Source organism: Orycteropus afer, unplaced genomic scaffold, assembly GCF_000298275.1.
Source record: "Orycteropus afer afer isolate SDZICR_OR568_19922 unplaced genomic scaffold, OryAfe1.0 scaffold00197, whole genome shotgun sequence".
NCBI lineage: Eukaryota > Metazoa > Chordata > Mammalia > Tubulidentata > Orycteropodidae > Orycteropus > Orycteropus afer.
The window spans coordinates 5237327-5258562 of record NW_006921784.1 but is presented as its reverse complement, the minus strand read 5'-3'; the positions used below and the strand labels follow the sequence as shown (position 1 = coordinate 5258562).

The window sequence follows — 21236 nt, the reverse complement described above, 5'->3', positions numbered from 1 at the left end:
AGGCTCCTCAGCAGATCTACTTACTCTGAAAGGAACTTTACTCATATTTGAAAGCCGTTAGTTACCTTAGAGGGGAAAGTCCCCATTTTACATATAAAATACACTTTCTTCCTATGTAGGTGGCCTGATTTTTGTTTGCTTTATGAAGCTAGATTTGGTTTAAATTCTTATAGTTCATGAAGCAGGGCAAGTGGATTAAGTGGAGGAATTTTGTAAAAGGATCCTTGAAAAGTTACAGATTCATTTTTCTAGAATTTGGCAAGATCTTCAACACTAGGGTTAGAATTAGAGTTATTAACAGATATATTCTCCAGTAGCACTTCATAGTAGGACAGAAAGAAAAACTACATGTGGTTTGTTTTGGTTATACTTAACACCAAGTTCAGCATGGCTACATTTTGTTTTGTTAACTAGAAACTCTAAATCTTCATAAATAGGGTTGTTGTTGTTATATGCCCTCGAGTCAGACCCGACTCATAGCTACCCCTCCTTGGGTTTCCGAGGCAGTATCGCTACGGAAGTAGATTGCCCAACTTCCTTCCGAGGAGTGGCTGGTGGGTTTGAACCGCCAGCCTTCTGGTTAGCAGTCAGATGCCTTAGGCACTACACTACCAGAGCTCCCCATAAATAGGGTACGGGTTAAATAAATTACTGTAGCCCTGGTGGTGCAGTGGTTAAGCTCTAGGCTCCTAACCAAAAGGTTAGTGGTTTGAACCAACTAGCCTCTCCACAAGAGAAAGATACGGCGGTGTGCTTCCATAAAGATTACCTTGGTAGTCCTATGAGGCAGTTCTACTCTGTCCTGTTGGGTCACTATGAGTCGGGATCGACTCCACAGCAATGAGTTTCACAGCCTTGTAGCTGTGATGGAAATATGGGACATCATGCCAATGATAGGAAGAATAATTGGATAGGAAAAAGATCATACCATTAAACAAAATATGTAAGTTGTAGGACAAACATATGGTATGATCTTATTTGTGTATTATATTTACAAAGTATCTGCATGGATATATATACATGTGCGAGTCATGTACATGCTAAGAAAAGTCTCTTCGTGCCAAACCATTAAATTCCTCTGGGGCTAGAAACTGGGAGTTTTTGCTTTATAAACTTGAATATAACTCAAGTTTGAGTTATATTCAAGTTTATAAAGGAAACAATGTGTATATATTGAAATAAAATATATATGTACAGAAAAGGGTTCAAGTCATAAGTGTGCAACTCAATGAGTGAGAGAACATACGTGTGTAGCTAGCTCCATGATCAAGAAAGAGAACATTATCCCCTTTCCAGCAGCCCTTTTATTCCTCTCCCCATCACAGTGGTTACTCCTCATGTAACCATTATCTTGACTGTACCATCTAACTTAGTTTTGCCTGTTCTCAAACTTTATATATAAAAAGACTCATGTGTTGTGTACTTTTTTGTATCGACATGTTTATGAGATTCCTCTGTGTTGTTGCAAGTACCAGGAGTAAGTTATTTTCATTACTGTTTACTATTTGATTTTGATTGTTTCCAGTTTGGAGCTATTTGAACTTTCTCTTACATGTCCTTTGGTGTACATGTGTACACATGTGTTGCTTATATACTCAGTAATGAAATTGCTTGGTCATAGCATACACATATACTTAGCTTTAGTAGACACTGATCAACAATTTTCTAAAGTGATTGTATCAGTTTACATTCTCACCAGCATTCTTTGAGGGTTCCAGTTGCCAAATCCTTGTCACCACTTGGTATTACCAGTCATCTTAATTTTAGTCTTTCTGAAAGGTATTTCATTATAGTTTTAATTTTTATTTCCCTGAAGATCAGTGGCATCGAGTACCTTTTACATATTTAACTGGCTTTTTTTTTTTTCCTTCTTCTAACTTTTTATTGTGATGTGGGTTAAAATTTACAGAGTAAATTGTTTTCTATTCAACAGTTGATACATATTTTGTTTCATGTCATTGATTGTAATCCCCACAATGTAACAGCTTTCTTCCCACTTCTTTCCTGTGGTTACTTTTCGTTGTGTCCCTCTTTCCTGTGTAGTCCTGCTTACTGAGCTTTCCCTGTGCAGATGCTACTTTTCTCATCTCCCATGGTTGATTGTCCTAAGGGGTATGTGCCTCCCTGGTGTAATTGTTCCTCACAGGCCTGTCTATACTTAATGGTATTTTAGATAACCTTTTTTTGTGAAGGGCCTGTTAACTCTTTTGCCCATTTTTCTGTTGTGTTGCCTGGAGTTCTTTACATATTTTGGAGATGAATCTTTTGAAGCTGTCTTTTCCCATTCTGTGACTTACCTTTTCACTCTTATAATGGTGTCTTTTGATGAACCAAGCCATCAAACCAAACCCACTGTCATCAAGTCAATTCCAACTCAAGCGACCTCCATTGGATTTCTAGGTCTATAAATCTTTATAGAAGTAGATTGCCTCATCTTCCTCCTGTGGAGCAGCTGGTGGGTTTGAACCTCTAACCTTCTGTTAGCAGACAAATGCCTTACCCACTACACCACCAGAGCTCCTTCTTTTGATGAATGAAAAAACTCCCTGCCATTGAGTCACACCTGACTCATAGTGACCCTTCCTTGGGTTTCCGAGGCAGTATCACTACAGAAGTAGATTGCCCAACCTTCCTTCTGAGGAGTGGCTGGTGGATTTGAACTGCCAGCCTCCTGGTTAGCAGTCAGATGCCTTAGGCACTATACTACCAGAGCTCCTTTTTGATGAACAGAGTTCTTTACTTTTCATATGGCTTAATTATCTTTTCCTTTAAGGTTAGTGCCTTTGTGTCCAGTCAAAGAAATCTTTCTGTATCCCAAAGTCCTGGAGATACTCACCTATGTTTTTTTAGGGAAACTTTATCCTTTACCTTTCACATTTAGATATGTATTCTGCCCAGAAGTGATTTTTATAGACAGTGTGAGGTAAGGGTGAAGATGCATTGTTTTTTAATCTACATAAATGTTCAACTGACCCATTTACCAAAAACAAAACAAAACAAAAAACATCTTTTCCATTGTTTTATAGGGCCACTTTTGTCATAATAAATACATCTTTGTGACCTATATATATGTCCATACACCCGTACCACACTGTCCTAATTACTGTAGTTTTATCAGGAGTCTAGATGCCCAGTATTATAAATCCTACAGCTTTGTTCTTTCGGGATTGCCTTGGTTATCCTTGGCCGTTTGCCTTTACATATAAATTTTATAATCAGCGTGTTTATTTCTACCTGCTGGAATTTTCATTGAAGCTGTAGACCACTTTAGGATAAAGTTAACATTTTGACAATATTGACTCTTCTAACACATTAACATGTGGTAAACATATCTTCAGGAGCTGTGGTAGCATAATGCCTAAGGCATTTGACTTCTAACCAGAAGCCTGGCGGTTCAAACCCACCAACCACTCCTGGGAAAGAAGGTTGGGCAATCTACTTCTGTAGTGATACCGTCTCGGAAACCCAAAGGGGGGTCGCTATGGGTCGGACCCGACTCGACGGCAGTGAGTCGGTTTGTTTTGTTTTTATTCATATCTGCATTTGTTTAGATCTACATTTATTTATTCTTAGGTATTAGATATTTTCTTGAGTGCTCTTGGAAATGTTTTTATATATATATATATATATATATATAATTTCATTTTCTTACTGTTTCTTCTTATACAGTGAAATTCGTGAGAACCAGAACTCAACCAGACTGCCTTGTTTTTCCAGGTCTCTCAAGTTTTCCGCCTTTGACAGGGTGCAGGCTTACCACATTTCTGCCAGTTGTTTTTGTGGAAAGTACTTGCATTTTCCTTCTCTGACAAGTTTATGCCTTTCATAGCTTCCAGCTTTCTCAGGTTTTACCATATAAAGAAAAACAATTCATATTTTGCATTGATCTTTTGTCCACTACTAATTCTGTTAGTTTATGATGTATCACTGTTACAAGTACGTAAACTATATACAGTTTACCGAGTGGCCATATGCTCCTATGTGGATTGCCTTAAAAGGGAAAAATGAAAATCCTTCTTTTGTTGCGTGCAGGCGTCTCTCCCAGTGCAAGAGTACTTGTTCATGCCATTCGACCAGGCCCACAAGCAATATGAGACAGCCAGACATCTGCCACCTCCTCTCTACGTCCTCTTTGTCCAGGCCACTGCATATGGGCAGGCTTGTGGTGAGTATGGGTGTTGGACAAGGAGGAGACACTGTAGGAACAACAGCACAGCCCATGAGTCCTTTGGATACCCTGCCTGCTGAGGAATGCTACTGGCCCTGCTCCAAAGCCTGCCAGTGGCTGCTGCCTCCCCCCTGCACCGCCCAGCATGGCTGCCCTCACCAGCTGGCCTGAGGCCACCATTTCAGGATGGGTGGCTTTGAGTCTTTCATGAACTTGGCCAGACAGCTGTTGAGTACAGAGCCCAGGCAGTCTATCCAGGCTCTCAGGTGGCTGCCGTCCTCAGCAGGCACACTTGGCAGGTGATTTAGCATCTCTTGCTTAGCTTTAGAAAGAGGACTTGGTGAACACAGGTCCCAGCTACTCCCAGGCTTTCTCCATGCCCCCAAACAGACTGCATGATATGTCCTTAGTAAACTTAAGGGAGGCCCATGGCTCTACTGGGGCTTTGAGAAATTTTTCAGACCCTGCCTGTTGCTTTAATACAGCTTTCACCCAGCACCTAAAATTTTCTCTCTGCTTCCACCCACTCCACCTCATCAGATGGACGTCCTTTGCATAGGGCATGCCTCTCCCCCGAGCCATGACACTAGCACATTATTGTCTCTCTTCTTATGTCTTCCTGGTTCTTCTGGTCCTCTCCCTCCCCTTTGTTCTCTGTCCTCTTTCTATCATCAGCTCACATGAAATCCTCCTCCCAGCCCCCTAAGCAGGGTGAGTAATTTTTTTTTTCTTTTGTGTTTAAAATCAGTGGGTTTGCTATCCCATTTTATTGTAGAAGTCCAGGATTAAACTGTTCAAAGAAATAGTGCAGCATTTACCAGTGGTTGATGGATCAACCAGCTTGTTTGTCATGGGGTGTGATGGCTCATGAAGGGTTGTCAGGAACAAGGAGTGGTTGACTGCCTGGGTATATTATCTCAATGGCCTGCCACTGGAGGGATGTTTGCCATCCCTTCTTAGTAAAGTTAAGCAAACCATTTCATGCTCTTGTGACTCTCAGTACCTTATGAATGGAGCAGGAAGGGGAGGTGGCCAGTGTGACCTCACCAAGCTAGGCCCACAAGGTTCCACAAGGGCAGGAAAGGCAGGCCCAAGGCATTAACTCTGAGGTGTCAGGCCTGGTGCACAAACAGGCTAGTTACTTAATACCTGAGAGGACCAGCTCAGGTTGAACGGACCTGGTCTTGAATTCATTTTATGTGTTTCCTGGCTATGATGGCTCACTTCTCTAAGCCTTACCTTTCTCATCTGCAAATGGCTATCATAATAGTCTCGTTCTTAAAGGGTTATTGTGAGGAATAAAAATTGTTTTTATATAATTTTATAATTAAAATTATGAGCATTATCTCATTCTGTCTTCCCCACCCAACAGGGCAAATACTGTGGGTAAGACTCCATTTCTTAGAATTGGAAACTGAGGGTCAGAGCAGTGACATGATTTTTCCAGGTTATGTAACTGGTAGTTAGAGGCCAAAGACTGGATTTCAGGTGCTTCTCCACTGTCCTGTGTTTCCCAGGTAAATATGACATTGCCAGTCAGGTGTTAGGCAGTTTTGGGGATTTTAACTTCTGGTCTTCAGAGATCTTTTTAAGCTTGAAAAAAATGTTCTTTCATAGTGAAATATAGTATGGCAGATGCAGTATTTTATAATAATGGAAATGATGAGGATGACTTTAAAAATAGAGAATAATATCAGTTAAGGAGTTAACAAGATTGTTAAATATCTATTTGATTTTGAAGATATAGATAGATAGATAGATAGATTTTTGTTTGTGTGTGTGTGTATGTATATATTTAATCATAGTCATTTCAGTATTCATTTCTTAGAGTCCAAGGGCAGAATCATTTAAATCATTCTGAATATATTTGGTTTCAACTTTGGCATGTGCCATACCATGTAATCCACAGGATACTTTGCAGTTAATATAATGTTATTAGTTATTGAAACAACTGATTCATATATTAAAATAGAGGGGGGGCAGAAATAATTTCCTCTATCTAGAAAGTAGAACATTGGGCATCAGCAATATTCTTACAAAAACCTTGTAGCAATTCTTTTTGTTTACTCAGTCTTACGTAGTTAATTTTTGTTCCATGCAGTTCTGGATTGGTTTCTATGTAAGACTTTTGGAAATCTTAACTGAGTCCAATGGTATCTACTTTTGAAATATTATAGCCCTTCATAAATCTGACATAGTCCATTTTTGTTGAAATATTTCAGTCAAGCATTTTCAGCAGGTCAGTAAGTAAAAACTTATCTGTAATGACAAAACTTGTATTTCTTAAAAGGGAAAGACCTGATGGGAATTAATTACAAAATTAATATAGAACCAAATAAGGTTGATTTAAAAAAAAAAAAAAAAAATTTAGACAAAATATTTTTCTAAACATAATGATTAACTTTATTCTCAACATATAATCTTGAGACATAATATTGTGTAGTCAGGGTATGCTTAAGAACATCCTAACATTGTCAAGTCTTTATACATCTGACTAGTAATAAAAAAAATTGCATTGGTAAATGATGTGAAGTCCTCAATTAAGCTGTTGGCTTTGATAATGCTAGATTTAGAAGAAATAAAGTTGCAACTAAATTAGCAAAGTAATGATAAGACTATGACAACATCATTGCAAAAAGGGTGTGGTGGTGGTGTCTTCTGACTGCCTTTAAGTTCATGGAGGGGCGCGAAAATCGCCATCAGCAGCCCAAGGCTTATGTCTATGAGTTGGAAGTCAGACATGCCTCCACCCTCTAACTGTTTTGCCAGTTTTGACACCAGCCATCCCTCCTGTGGCTCTCTCTACTTCTCTGCTGAGTTTGATAGTTCATTGCAATGGCCACACAATACTTACAGTTGTGGGATTTATTAGGGAAGTAACAGGGTACAGTTCAGGTTCAGGAACAAAGTTTTGATCAGGACAGCTTCTTAGCCATGCTGCAGCCATGTGTCTCTTTGGCCCTCAACCTCTGCCCCACTCGGGCCAGTGTTACAGAGCTGTTTTAGCTTTAGTCAAACAGGTGCCTAGAGAGAACCACGCTGTTAGCAAGCTGCCTGCCACTCAGCTTTCTCACTCCATGGGCCCGGAAGCCCACTGCGCTCTCTCTTGATTCTGCAACCACCACCTCTCTACTGCCTCTCTGCCAAGGAGGTCCAGTGCATGATCTCGGGTCTAGGAATGCACTCCATTCCTGCTGCTGCTTGTCTTGATGACAGTTTTCCCGCCTTGTGGTGTAGAGCCTGAGGCATTTGACTGCTAACCATAAGGCTGGTGGTTTCAACCCACCTATGAGTCAGAACCGACTCGACGTCAGTGAGTTTGGTTTTTTGTTTTGTTTTTGTATTTCTGTGTAATAGCGCTTGTTTACAGTTTTTTATAATGAGGATTTACCAAATTTTTTGTATAGCTATAATTAGACAGCATTTTTCTCATTAGCCTCTGGGATGGCTTATTTTCAGCCTAGCAAGATGGCAGAACTAACCAATCCTCACATTAGGGTTTTGTACACCTTATTTTCATAGTCTCACACCCACAAAAGCACCATGTGCCTTATTTACATTATCAGCAAACTATCCAGTCGCCTTGGTAGGCCATAAGCACCTTACATTTGCATAGTTCCACCCAGTAATGTGATGGGAGTCACAAAGAACATGGTGAGAAGAGCCACACATTGTAATCATTGACATAAATTTTAACCTAAAGAAAATTAGGAATTTCTCTTGATTTGACAACATACTTCAAGTAATTCATCACATATCAAATTAACCTTTTTTGGCAGAAACAAATCTTTTGTAGCTTTTCACAATATTTCAGAATTGTTAGGAGTTTATCATAGGTTACAGAGGAACAATTCCTGAGTTATTTAACCAAAGATCATTTAAAGTAAAAATCTTAGCTTTTTCCAAAGTCATGTGGCTTGGTTTTTGACTTAGGAATTTATTCTGTTGATTCCTTGCCATCAAGACAGATTGTACAAAGAATAAAATGAACTATTCTAATCAAGGAAAATTCTGTTATTTTAACCGTAAGAAACCCAGTTCTTTGCTTTATATTTGACATTCAAGCTCTTAAAAATTTTGTAAATTAATCCATTATATTTTAGCTGCAACTGATAAAAACTGAACATATCAAGTAAATTCCCTTTTTAATAGATATTTTTAAACATTTTTTGTTGTTGTATATCTCTTATAGTAAAACCCTTTAAGTGGCAAAAAATGAACATACTCATTAAACCAAAACCAAACTCACTGCCATTGAGTTGTTTCCGACTCGTAGTGATCCTTCCTTGGGTTTCCTAGGTGGTATCTACGGAAGTGGATTGCCCAGTCTTCCTTCTGAGGAGTGGCTGGTGGGTTTGAACTACCAGCCTTCTGATTAGGAGTCAAATGCCTTAAGCACTACGCCACAAGAGCTCCCAAACATACTCATTGTTGTTGTTGTTGTTGTTATTTGCCGTCGAGTCGGCCCCGACTCATAGTGACCCCTCCTTGGGTTTCCGAGGCAGTATCACTACGGAAGTAGGATTGCCCAACCTTCCTTCCGAGGAGTGGCTGGTGGGTTACCAAACCTAAATACACAAACACACACACTCACAGCACGCTTTCCCTATAATGTAAAAACAGAAGTATATAAGATTAAATTTTAATGAATATCTATAAATTCAATAGCATATGAATTATGGATCTTGGAAATTATTTTAAGCCTATATACTGCAAAATATTTGTGTTGAAATGTAGTTTATTTACATCTTCTAAACTTACCATTTCCCATATTTCCCCAATCTGATTTTAGCCCTTTAAGATTTTATCAGCTGATCTTGGAAATCACAGGTTTTCTGCTTAACTTGACCAACTTGACTGGGTATAACCTCAAATTTCTGGTTAGGTCTGGAAATACTTTCTCAGCCCATTTTAGGTTTGTCTTATTGTGATTTCTATCTTTTGGCTTCTTTGTCTTTCTATGGGAGCTCTGGTGGAGTAATGCCTAAGGCATTTGACTGCTAACCATAAGGCTGGTGGTTCCAACCCACCTATGAGTCAGAACCGACTCGATGTCAGTGAGTTTGTTTTTTTGTTTTGTTTTTGTATTTCTGTGTAATAGTGCTTGTTTACAGTTTTTTATAATGAGGATTTACCTAATTTTTTGTATAACTAATAGTCTTAATATTACCAGGAATTAATGGTAATTAATGAGAATTAATTAGCATTTTTCTCATTTTCTTTTATCTTAAAGGTCTTCACATACCTAGTTGGGAGGGATTCTCTAAAAATTTCTCTGGAGTTACATGGCCTTAGAGCTGGGGGCCAAAGAGGCCCTCCTTATCTTTGGCTCATGTTCAAAGACAAGAATTGGTCATCTCAGTTTATTTATATATGTTTCAAAGAGCTGAATCACTATAAGTAGCAAAATTCAGGCATAGGTCCACCAGTTTAAAAGCTGTTTTGAGGTTTTGCTTTTGTCATGGACGTTCATCATGAGCGTTTATTTACATATGGCTTAGGTATTTTGAAAGACACAAAATAATGAAATGCTGCCACTTTTACCATTGTCTTGGTAAGTTGTTTTGTCTTTATTTTGTCATAACCTTTTATCTACTCAGTAAATAGTAAAGCTTTTCAGCAAAAATGAACCCATCAATCCTTGGAAATTACCTCTTTTCCTTAAATAAAGCGTATGTCATGTAATACCTAACTTAAATTACTTAGGAAGATTTTGCTTCAAGGTCACCATAAACATAAAGTTGTCATTAGAACAAATTTATTTTCATTAATTCCTGGTAATATTAAGACTATTCAATTTATATAAGTGTGTATTCATCATTAAGGTTGGGCAATCCTACTTCCGTAGTGATACTGCCTCGGAAACCCAAGGAGGGGTCGCTATGAGTCGGGGCCGACTCGACGGTACATAACAACAACAACAACAACATTCATCATTAAACCAATCAGAGTAAATTCTTTGGAGAAATATTGTAATCTAATAATACCATTTGGAGATAGGAAATTATTTCATAACTTCATCTTTTGAATGCTTTTTAGGATCCTTTAGAGAAGCAATTTAGAACAATTTGTCGCTCTTTTTTAAGGCCTTGTTACACCAGTCAAAATAAACAATTTATTCTTTTTTAGTGCATTTTTCAAATAGACTGATTTATATCAAAATTTCTAATACTAAAAAGCAATTTTTCTTGGATGAAAAAAGAACTCAGAATTTTAGACAGCCTCATATGGCCTTCAACTTAATACAGAAACTCAGATACAGCAACATTCTAGATTAGAGACAAGCTTCTTAAAACAAACTGAAATAGAAATTCTACATTTTCCCAAAGTGATCACTGAAATTACTTCTAGTATATTCAACATCCAGTGTTTTTGAACATGAATCCCAAACCAGCATCCCATCAGGGGGAAATCCATGCTCATTTATCAAGGATGTTAAGAATTAGAGTGAAACTTTGATTTCTCAGAGTCAAATAACGTCCTTAGGAGGGAGTCAGTCTTCTGAAATTCCTCTGTAACAACCACATCAAACCTGGTTTTATCTTTTTTCTTAACCTAATTCATTTTTTCAGCTAGGAGCCTATATTCACTAGTCTTTCTAATTGGGAAGTATTTTGAAGTGGGTACTGATTTTTTTATTAATTGTCTTTGGTTAGGTGATGCTAACTAGGAGCTGCACCTCCCCCTGTGAATTTCATAAGACAGATCAGGAGCTGTTACCTCCCTTGCCAGTTGGCATTATTTTCTTGTAAGATTTGGTGATTCATACCCAAATGTGCCCTGAAATTAAAGAACACTATTCTCAATTGTCTCAAAGACAAAAAAACATGAAGAGCACTACTCTTGGTTTCCTCTGAGTCACAAAACCTAGAGAGGAATACCATGGGATTTGGATAGAGTTTTGTTTGGACCAACATTTATCTTCATTGCATGAGAGTTTGCTTGTGTGTAGTAGGCAGTCTAGTGCTCTGGCCTGTCTCATGACCAACTTACCCTGTCATGGGAGTCTTTAACTCATGATGAGTGTCCATGGCAAAAGCAAAACCTCAAAATAACTTTTACTGGTGGACTTATGCCTGAATTTTGCTAGTTATAGTGATTCAGCTCTTTGAAAGTAGAATTATCCCTATATCTACAGGGCCTCAAAGAGTAGAATTATTTCTATCTGGACGAAACTGTGCACCAACCCTTGGGTAAATTAAAAAGAAAACAGATCCAAAGAAAATGAAAGAAAAAGCAATCTGCAATAAAGTGTGGAAAACTCTACACAGAGAATGCAGCTCAGATCTGAGAGGGGCCTCACCTGAGATGACTCCTGAGGTCTTGGGAAGCGGTGAGCCAAGAGGCTCATGCTAGTACCAGGGTTCAAGTTCCCAAGCCTCCTGGGGGGGTCACTGCAGCAGCTCTTCTTTGGAGCCACTTCTGACACCAAGAAATATAGGGCTAAACAGCAGCATCTGGTTGAAATAAAAAGTAAAGAGCTTTTATTGAGAGGCAAGGCAGTTTTCAAATAGGGAATCTCAAAGTCCAGAGGATTCTGAATTAAGTGCTCCAAGCAGGAGACAATTTAGAGAATTTGTATAAGAAACTCTAAGGAACTTCAGTGAAATTTCAGTGATTGGTAGACATTTAGCTAATGGTTACAAGGAACATCAGGAAATTCAGTGATTACTTGACATTTAAGTAATGGTTACAAAATTGAGTAAGGGTACATCTGATTGGTAGGAGATTACATATGTTTCTAAAGTTTTTTTTTTTTTTTAAGTTACAAAGTAATCATTAAATTGGGTACATCTGGCCTTAAAGCAGTGTGAGACCTTCCTTGTGTGTGTGACTGCTGAGAGGATGTGTAATTCTAAGGTTTGAGTAAGCATCTGTTACAAGAATTGTTTTGAACCTGGCTTCTTAAGCAGCAAGCAGCACCCCTAAGTAAGCAAAATTCCATTGTTCTCTGAAATTGTTTATCACATAATTTTCTCAGGATACTGTGGAGAATTACAGAAATGATAAGTTGCATTCCTAATCAGAGGTTACTTTTGATTGGAGGTAGAATTTTCGCTTCAGACCTTAGTTTAGCTACCATCTCATTTTGGGAGTCCTAAGTTAATTTGGGGGAGTTCTGGTAGCATAGTGCCTAAGGCACTTGACTGCTAACCAGAAGGCTGGTGGTTCAAACCCACCAGCGACTCCTTGGAAGGAAGGTTGGGCAATCTACTTCTGTAGTGATACTGCCTTGGAAACCCAAGGAGAAGTTGCTATGAGTCAGGGTATTCTTACAGTAAATGATGGAAAAAAGACTTAAGTTTCCCACTTTGTTCCTCTCTGAAGAGAGGGCTTTGCTCTCCTATCCCTGTTCTATAAGGAGCTGTGGCAGTAGCAGTCAGTATCCAGTCCCAGTGCTGGCCTGTGTGTATAGCTCAGCTCCTTCTCTCAGCAGCTTTCCCTACGAAAATTGTTCTTGCCCCTAGATAAAACGTTGTCTGTGGCAATCGAAGGCAGTGTGGACGAAGCCAAGGCCCTGTTCAAGCCTCCTGAGGACTCCCAAGGTATGTGGTGGTTTGGGACACCTCCCCTAGGAAACTTCTGTAGCTTGTTCCAGGGAAACCAGATTACCACCTGGAGTCACTGCTGGTCCTTTGAAACTTGGCTGTACTGGTTCTGCCTGACAGGAAGCTTGGCTCCAATGTCTTAGTGCTCTGGGGTGGATAGGGAGGAGCTTCTTCCTCAAGTCAGACCCTGCCCTGGGATTTCAGCCCTGCCACTCACTAGTTCCAAGACCATGGGGAAGGGATTTATCATTGGTGCTCTTCAGTTTATTCTGGTACCAAAGAGGATAGTGGTACCTAATGGAGGATTAGTGTGTGGCTGGAATGTGGTAAGGCACACAAACCCCTGGCACCATGCTGGGCATGTAGCAGCCCTGCAAATTATAACTCCTACTGTTATTTATACTACTGTTATTACTACCAGCACCACCACTAATGGTCTGTGGTCCACAGAAGTGGCATTGAAACCTTTTAAAAAACAAAGGTGAATGGTTAACAATTATTCTGAAGCAAAGATGGAAGGGTAAGAGAACACGAAACCAGATTATTGGAAATGAAATACCCTGAATGGAAGTAAAAGAACATTGACACATTTTGAAAAATGTAATGGGAACCGAATTTGCTGTAAACACTCTAAAATATTATTTTTTAAAACAAAACAAAGTAGGATTAAACTTCTTTCTTCTTACTATTCTTTTGCATTATTGTGTTCTGTACTGAATAAGAAGCAGTGAACTCACTGACTCTTTATTTCTAAAGAAGCCTATTGACTAGAGATGCTGTGTTTGGGTGCCTTCAAGCCCTGTGGGTTTAGGTGCATTGGGGAGCATTTTGGAGCCCCTCATCCCTAGCTGCCTTCCCTCTGTGTCTGCAGATGACGAGAGTGACTCAGACGCTGAGGAGGAACAGACCACGGTGAGAGCTGATTCCTCTTGTGGGGGCACCAAGCCCCTGCCCTGGGTTCTGCTTGTGGGCAGGTGCCATCCTCTCTAAGAAGGAAAAAGAAGAGATTTGAAAGGATGGACTTGGGGAGCCTGGTAGCCCCAAGAGCTGAAGCAGCAAGTCCCAGGCAGTGGTGCTGAGGACCTGGTGGGCTGGGGCAGAGAGAGGGTAAGTCCTCTGACCACTGCTCATTGCTGCGGGCCTTTCCCTTTGTCCAGAAACGCCGGCGACCCACACTGGGAGTTCAGCTGGATGACAAGCGCAAGGAGATGCTGAAGAGGCACCCACTGTCCGTCATGCTTGCCCTGAAGTACAAAGGTCCGGCCGCAGCCAATCCAGCACCCGCCCTGCTCCCAGGGTTCCGTAGCCCTAAGAGGAGTAGAGGGTCAGGATTGCCAGAGGCCTCTTTGCCCAAAGATTCCAGTTTCAGATTCCTCTGTTGTTCCTCCTTATTTCACATGAAATCTTATTTATTTGTTTAAAGTCATAACCGTAGCAATATACCAACAGTAATCCAGACACGTAAGGGAAGCTTGGTAAAATGACACCTCTTTCTGAATTTGACTGGTCAGGTACACAGATGACTATAAAAATGTGCTAGTTTTAATACATAAGTAAAACCTTGTATTCTGTGGAGAATATACGTATGTTTTGAAACTGGTTTTGTACAGAAAAAATAGTCCATGATGAAACATCCCAGCATTGTAAGAGTACAGTGAGATTAAGTTTCCCTAACTCCATACTCCCAGACGCCGCCTTCTCAGTCCTATCCCTGAGGACGATCATTGGTACAGGTTTCTTATTTTTTCCTGGTAATATTTTGTGGACTTAAAAGTTTTTATGTAAGTGAGTATTTATCCAGTTCCTACTTACTTACTTACTTGTTTTCGTGGTGACTTCTTGCTTTTCTTCAGGATCAGAACAAGGAGTACTTGTTCTTGATTTCAGGATCTGAACTCATAGTTGTGTTCAATTTATAGCTTCATACTTTTGGATCCTTTTTTTGTGTGTGATTTGGGTGAAAATTTATGGAGAAAATTCACAAAAATTTGGAACGCTTCACGAATTTGCGTGTCATCCTTGCGCAGGGGCCATGCTAATCTTCGTATTGTTCCAATTTTAGTCTATGTGCTGCCGAAGCAAGCACCTCTGTGTTCTTGATCAATTTCAGGGTTTGTACACCTGAGTGCTTGTAGGTTTCCCTTTATTTTTTGCATAAGTGGAAATATGCTTTATGCACTCGTCATCTCTTTGCCTTTTCTCTCTGAACTTTTTATTTTGAGGTAATTTTAGGTTTACAGGAGAGTTACAGAGATGATCGAGAGCTTCTGTGTAATCTTTACCCAGCACCTTTTAATGGTAACATCTTCCTTACCTGCAGCACAGTGATCAAAACCAATGTTAATTTCATTGGTACAGTACTATTAACTACTGGATCAACTCACGTTTCCTCAGTTTTGATGTCCTTTTACTGTCCCAGAATCCAAGCCAGGTCCTACAGTACATTCAGTTGTCATGCCCCTTGGTGCCCTGCAGGCAGTCACAGGTTCTCAGTCTTTGTGTTTCATTACCTTGACACTTGTGAAGATGAAGCTTAGGTATTTTGTAGAATGTCTTTCAGTTTGGGCTTGTCTGGTGCTTTTTCATGATGACACTCAGGGTTTGGATTTTGGGGAATACTACCACAGATACAGCATTCATCACTTGGTATCAAGTACATGGTACCAATATGGCTTGTCTCTGGTAATGTTACCCTGATCACTTGGTTAAGGTGAAGTCTTTTCCTACTCAAGTTACCACGTTCCCATTCCATACTGTGTTTGTTAGAAGGGATTCAGCAAGTCCAGCCCACATTCGAGGAATTAAGCTCTACCTTTTGGAAGAGGAGTATCAAAGAATTTCCTTTTCTTACTCAACATCATTTGCCATTAAGGTTTTGTTTTTATAATAAAAGATTTTAAAAGCCTCTTTGAATGTCTTTGCTATCGTCCTGTTGGCTGCGGTCTTAGAGTTTCACTCATAAATCACCTTGTCCTTTCTTTCCCTCCCTCCAGATGAGAGTGTGCTTCACCTGACCTTCTACTACCTCATGAACCTCAACATCATGACAGTAAAAGCCAGAGTGACAACCGCCACGGAGCTCATCACCCCCATCAGTGCAGGGTACTGGCAGGGGCTGTGGAGATGGGAAGCAGCTCTGGTGGCACGGTGCTTAAGCATTTGACTGCTAACTAGAAGGTTGGCAGTTCAAACCCACCAGCCACTCCGTGGAAGGAAGATGGGACAGTCTACTTCTGTAAAGATTTATTGCCTTGGAAACCCAGTGGGGGTTGCTGTGAGTCGGAATCAACTTAATGGCAGTGGCTTTGGTTTGTGGTTTATGGGTCGGGGCAGGTAGTAGGGGATGTGGTGAGAGCCTCAGTGCTGGGCTGCTCTTGCATCCAGCCTTCCTGGCTCTAAGGAGGCTCTGTTGTCATATCCACACAGCCTAGAAGTCCTGGCACCTCACTGGTATTTAGAAAACACTCACTGATTTTAATTTGTGAAGTCCCGTTACTACACAGCAGATGACATGGGTGACTGCAGAGTATTTGCAAATTGAATAGGCAGGGCAGGGCACCAACTTTTTATAACCAGTGGTAAGAGTGTGAATGTGAAAATGATACTTGGCAGACATTATCAGGTTGACGAATACAGGCTATTCTTCCTTTTTTCTTTTCTGTCCCAAGGTGCTGGGATTTTTGCTTAATAGCCTAGCTGAATCCAGGTGACCTGGGCAGTGGAATGAGGGACTGTGCTGAGGCCCTGGGGTGGTTTTGGGGAAGCTGAGCAGAGGCACAGTAATGCAGACACTGGCTGAGTATTCTTAGGGAGCCCCTGGCCACTGCAGGCTTGTTCCACACCAAGCGCATTTGGAAGAGAGGACCAAGACAGCTTGGGTGAACTGGCCTCCACTTACGAGAATCCTCTCCCCAGCACTGTGTCTACATGGTCCTCCTGAGCTGTGTCAGCCGTGGAAATACGCAATCACTGGGGTTCGGGGGCGCAGATCTGGTGCCTAGGCAGATGGGGCTCTTTAGACCCTGCACCTAGAGCTCCCTTCCTCTTCAGACCCCAGCCTCTGTTCCTGTGCTTGGCCACCCCTAGACACTCTGATGAAATTGACCTGTTCCCACCTGACCCCAGCAGAGGGAGCTCAGGACTGGCTTCTTCAGAGCGTCTAGGTACACCGCTCAGCCAGGGTTCTTGTTCAGGAAGCAGTTCCTGGGCCCCTCTGGTCGTGGTGGAGCTTTTCCTGAGCATTCTGCCTGCTAGCTTCTTAGATGCCTCCCCACCCATAGCAGACCCACAGGCCGGCCTTTGCTGTGTCCTTACTGCAGCTCCTTGCTCTATGTGCTGCAACAGAGGCAGCCCCGTGGACCAAAAGCGCACGTGGGTGACACCCTCTGATCTTCCCACTTCATAAGGAGCCGAGAGAATCGCCATCAGCAGCATCAGCCCGAGGCTGATCCCCTGTGAGACGGGGGTCAGACGTGCCACCACTCTCCACCTTTTTACCAGTCTGACGCCGACTGCCCCTCCCACAGCACTCTACTTCTCTGCTGGATTTGATCATTTGTTTCACACAGAACTCACAGACTGTGCTCACAATTACGGGATTTGTTAAAGAAGTAACAAGTTACAATTCACTTCAGGAATGTGCTCAGGATACAAGTCTTCGATCACAACAGTCTCCGCTTTGCTTGCCCTCAGGCACACCTCTCTGGCCCTTGGCCTCTTGGCCTGGCCTCTGCCCTGCTCTGGCAAGTGTTACAAAGCTCTTTTAGCTCTGCCGATAGGTACACCCACTCTGCCAGCAAGCCTCGTACCCAAACGCACTCGGTTTTCTCTCTCCATGAGCCAGCAAGCTGCCACTCTGCCTCGTGCCAATCTCAGTTCTTTTGCCTTTGTTGCCGCAGTCCCTCTGCCAGTCTCTGTGCCAAGGAGATCTAGTCCAGGGATCTCAGGTCCAAGGACGTGCTCTGCTTTTGTCTCTTCTCTGTCTTGATGGCAGTGAGATCCCCCTTTTCCACCTCTGGGAGGGCTCATTTTAAGCCTAGCGAAATGACAAAACTGACCAATGCCCACATTAGGGTTCTATATATCTTATTTCCATAGTTCCACCCCCACAAGGGTGACATTACTGATGAGCGCTCCATTCGCCCTTGGTAAGCCATGAGCACCTCACATTTGTGTAGTTACACCGTCATGTGGTAGGAGTCACAAAGTCCGCAGCTAGAAGGGCCATACCAAGTAATTCACTGGACCACAGACTCACAGTCAGAGCCTGGGCAACTGCTGCTTCTGCCACTCACAGCTGTGTGTGTAAGTTTAGGCAGATGACCTGGCCTCTGAGCATGTTTTCTGGTATCCCCTCCCAGGTTGCTTTTGAAGAGTCAGGTCAAGTCTGAGCATAGATGAAGCACTTTTTGAGTGACAGCCATGTTTATCGTTGTCAACTCGTTTAATTCTCACAGGAACTCTACACAGTGAGGAAACTGAGGCTCTGGAGAGTTAAGCAACTGCCCCAAGGTCATAGGTGGTGAGTGGAGAAGAGTGAATCAAAGTGGCCAGGTCTGTGTAACCTTGAGGGGTACAGCTTTCAAGGCCCCAAGGAAGGAGGAGGCATAAAGCCAGGATTAGACCTTTAAGGTCCTTCAGGTGTTATCTAGCTCATACCCCTGTTTTACAGATTGAGAAACTGAGGCCTAGGGGGCATGTTGTTATGTACTGTTGAGTCGGACCAACTCATAGCGACCCCTCCTTGGGTTGCCGAGGCAGTATCATTATGGAAGTAGATTGCCCCATCTTCCTTCTGAGGAGTGGCTGGTGGGTTTGAACCACCAGCCTTCTGGTTAGCAGTCAAGTGCCTATCTCTAGTTATTGAATCCTTGGGCCTAGAACCTGAGGCTCTAGACTCAGCCCATACAGAAGTATTTGCTCAACTATAGGCTATTTTAATCCCATGGAGACACCAGTCTGGTTAAAAATATGGATGGATTCTGTCAAGTCAGCTCCAAGTCATGACAACTTTATGTACAAGAGAAGGAAACATGACCTGGTCCCGTGTCATCCTCAGGACTACTGGCGTGTCTGTATCTGCTCTGGATATCATGCTCTAAAACACAGAGGCATGTCAGCGTAATCACAAGAGCACACTAGTTCCTTAATATCATCCACTGTCCACTCAGGGTTCAAGTTTACTCGAATTTCTCATAAATATTGTCTGTTGTCTTCACAGTTTGTGTTTTGAATCTGGATCACTCTAAGGTCCGTATGTGGCAGTTGGGTGGAGCCTCCCAAGTTTCTTTTCGTCTAAATGTCCCACCATCTTTTTTGCCCTTCCTGTTTATTTGTTGAGGGATGCAAGTTGTTTGCTCTTTGAGTCTTTGTGGATTGTGATGGATGCAAGTGCAGTTTAACATATTAAACTCTTTCCCCCAGGACTTCCTATAAATGAGTAGTTAGATTTAGAGGCTTGATCACATTCTATTTTGATGTTGAGCAGAAGAGGCACGACTGTGTCATACATGTTGTCTGAGATTTCCATCCAGGGGCACAACTGTGTCATACATGTTGTCTGAGATTTCCATCCAGAGGCACAGGTTGTCTCTGTTACTGGTGACTGTTACCTGGATCTGTTAATTCACTGCAGTGTGAGTGTTTTTAATATAAACATTGTAATCAGAGTCATACCAACATTGCTGACTTTTCCTTAAAAAGTTATTTTCCAGAATGATCTCCATTAGGCCAATTTAATTCATTCATTCATTCTTCATTAAGCCATTAAACCATTTTAATAATTTTCCATTTTCAGTTTACCAAATTTGTTAATCCTTTCTTTTCCATTAAGATTTTATAACAAAGAGTTGACTCATTGAACAGTTTTCTGGTATCAATAGTTTTATATATAATTTCCCCTTTCATGTCCACTATTTCTACCACATTCTGTATTCCTGAGCCACATATTAACAGGAGCCACATATTAACAGATCTAAGTTTCATCAGGATTTGATTGTTCCATCAGTTTTTGTCAGTCAAAGGACTTTATCATGTGTGGTTTCAGATGTTCTGTTGTATTTTGGTTAATTCTTTCTATCACTAATAGTCAGTGGACATTGTTTAAAAGTCTGAAGATTTTACTTACTTTCTAGCCAGTTCTCCATAGGAGACAGTGAAGGGGCAGAGAGCCCTGAGGGCACAGGGAGACTGGAGGCGACAGAGACCAGGGAAGAGCCAGAATCACTGCGGTCCTGGTGTTGAGTCCTCAGAGACATGCTGGGGCCAGAACACTCTGAGGTGCAGATGAGCAGATCCTCTTTACTGCTCCTGGTGCTACCTGTGCACAGATGACAAGACCCCTGTGTTGGTTCAGGGAAAGAATGGGCCTTGTCCTTTGTGATGAAATGAATACATGCTCCCCTATCCCAAAGCGGGCCATCTCTTCTCTGCTGCTTGTCACATTTAATTACGGACTGCGCCCTAATCATTCCATGTGGGTGACAGTGGTGTCACTCTGTCTGCTTACAGCACTGGGTCACCTTGTCTCCAGTGCATGTGATAGTATCTTTTCCCAGGAGCATAAAGGGATCTTTTTCTGTGATTTGTAGGAGATTTGGTCCAAGTGAGCCCAACACAGCATCAGAGCTGCATGCTTATTCTCTCTGGGGCAGAAAGGCATTTATTCTGCTTCTGTGAGAATTGTAAATACTTCTGTTGTCAGCATCACTGGGCTTTGCTCCCCTTTGGTAAGGTCCTGGTCCCCGTGTAATTCTTGAAGGGACTTTCTTTTTTAAGTAATCAGTTGGTTAGAGGTATTGTCTCTGGTCAAACCATGCAAATCCTGGCTCTAGCACCCACTAGCAGTGTGATCTCAGACAAGCCGTGTCTTCAGAGCCTTGAGTTTGTCCTCTGTGAAATGGAGGTGATAATACTCCCTATGTCACAGGGTTGTGAGGATTCAGTGACCTCAATCACAGAAAGGGTCTGGGCCCCAGGAAGCATTCAGTGAATGGTGCCATTGATCATTGATAATCAGTGATGGGCAGTGATGATCACTGGGCACCACCATCCCCCAAATGCCCAAATCCTATCTTGAGGCAAGATGTTGGCCAGCATTCTTACTGCATGCTCTTCTCCCCTTTCCAGTGACTTACTGTCTCCTGACTCAATCCTGAGCTGTTTGTATCCTGGGGATCATGGAAAGAAAACCCCAAATCCAGCCAATCAGTACCAGTTTGATAAAGTTGGGTGAGTCATTAAGGTTTCCTCAGCGCCCAGCCTCTCTACTTCTGAGTTTCTCAGGTGGCTGAAGCCCAAAACTCAGAAGGCAAAGGGAAGTCATGGTGTGGACTAAAAAAACCAAACACTCCTGAGTTGATTCCGATTCATTATGACCCCCGTTGGGTTTCCAGGGCGCTAAAACTGGGTAGAAGGGTCAAAACTTGGGGAGGTCTCTGGGTACATTTAGGTCAATTGGTATAACATAGGCCACAAGGATAATATTCTATATCCTACTTTGGTGAGAGGAGCTCTGGTAG

At 41.8% G+C, this 21236-nt stretch overlaps 1 protein-coding gene and 1 non-coding gene across 2 annotated transcripts in view; one reads left to right on the top strand and one right to left on the bottom strand.

Annotated features, from left to right (window-relative positions):
- The window catches only part of THOC5 (THO complex 5), a 55536-nt gene that overhangs the window by 22982 nt on the left and 11318 nt on the right, over window positions 1-21236 (top strand). The window contains exons 2-8 of the mRNA XM_042781935.1: window positions 4033-4165; window positions 4844-4879; window positions 12637-12714; window positions 13589-13629; window positions 13875-13974; window positions 15711-15819; window positions 20845-20946. Of these exons, the coding sequence (XP_042637869.1) occupies window positions 4033-4165; window positions 4844-4879; window positions 12637-12714; window positions 13589-13629; window positions 13875-13974; window positions 15711-15819; window positions 20845-20946 (599 nt within the window). The remainder of the gene's footprint in view (window positions 1-4032; window positions 4166-4843; window positions 4880-12636; window positions 12715-13588; window positions 13630-13874; window positions 13975-15710; window positions 15820-20844; window positions 20947-21236) is intronic.
- On the bottom strand, window positions 14700-14803 carry LOC122150678. Its single transcript, XR_006163795.1, has one exon. It is a non-coding gene; the product is annotated as a U6 spliceosomal RNA (small nuclear RNA).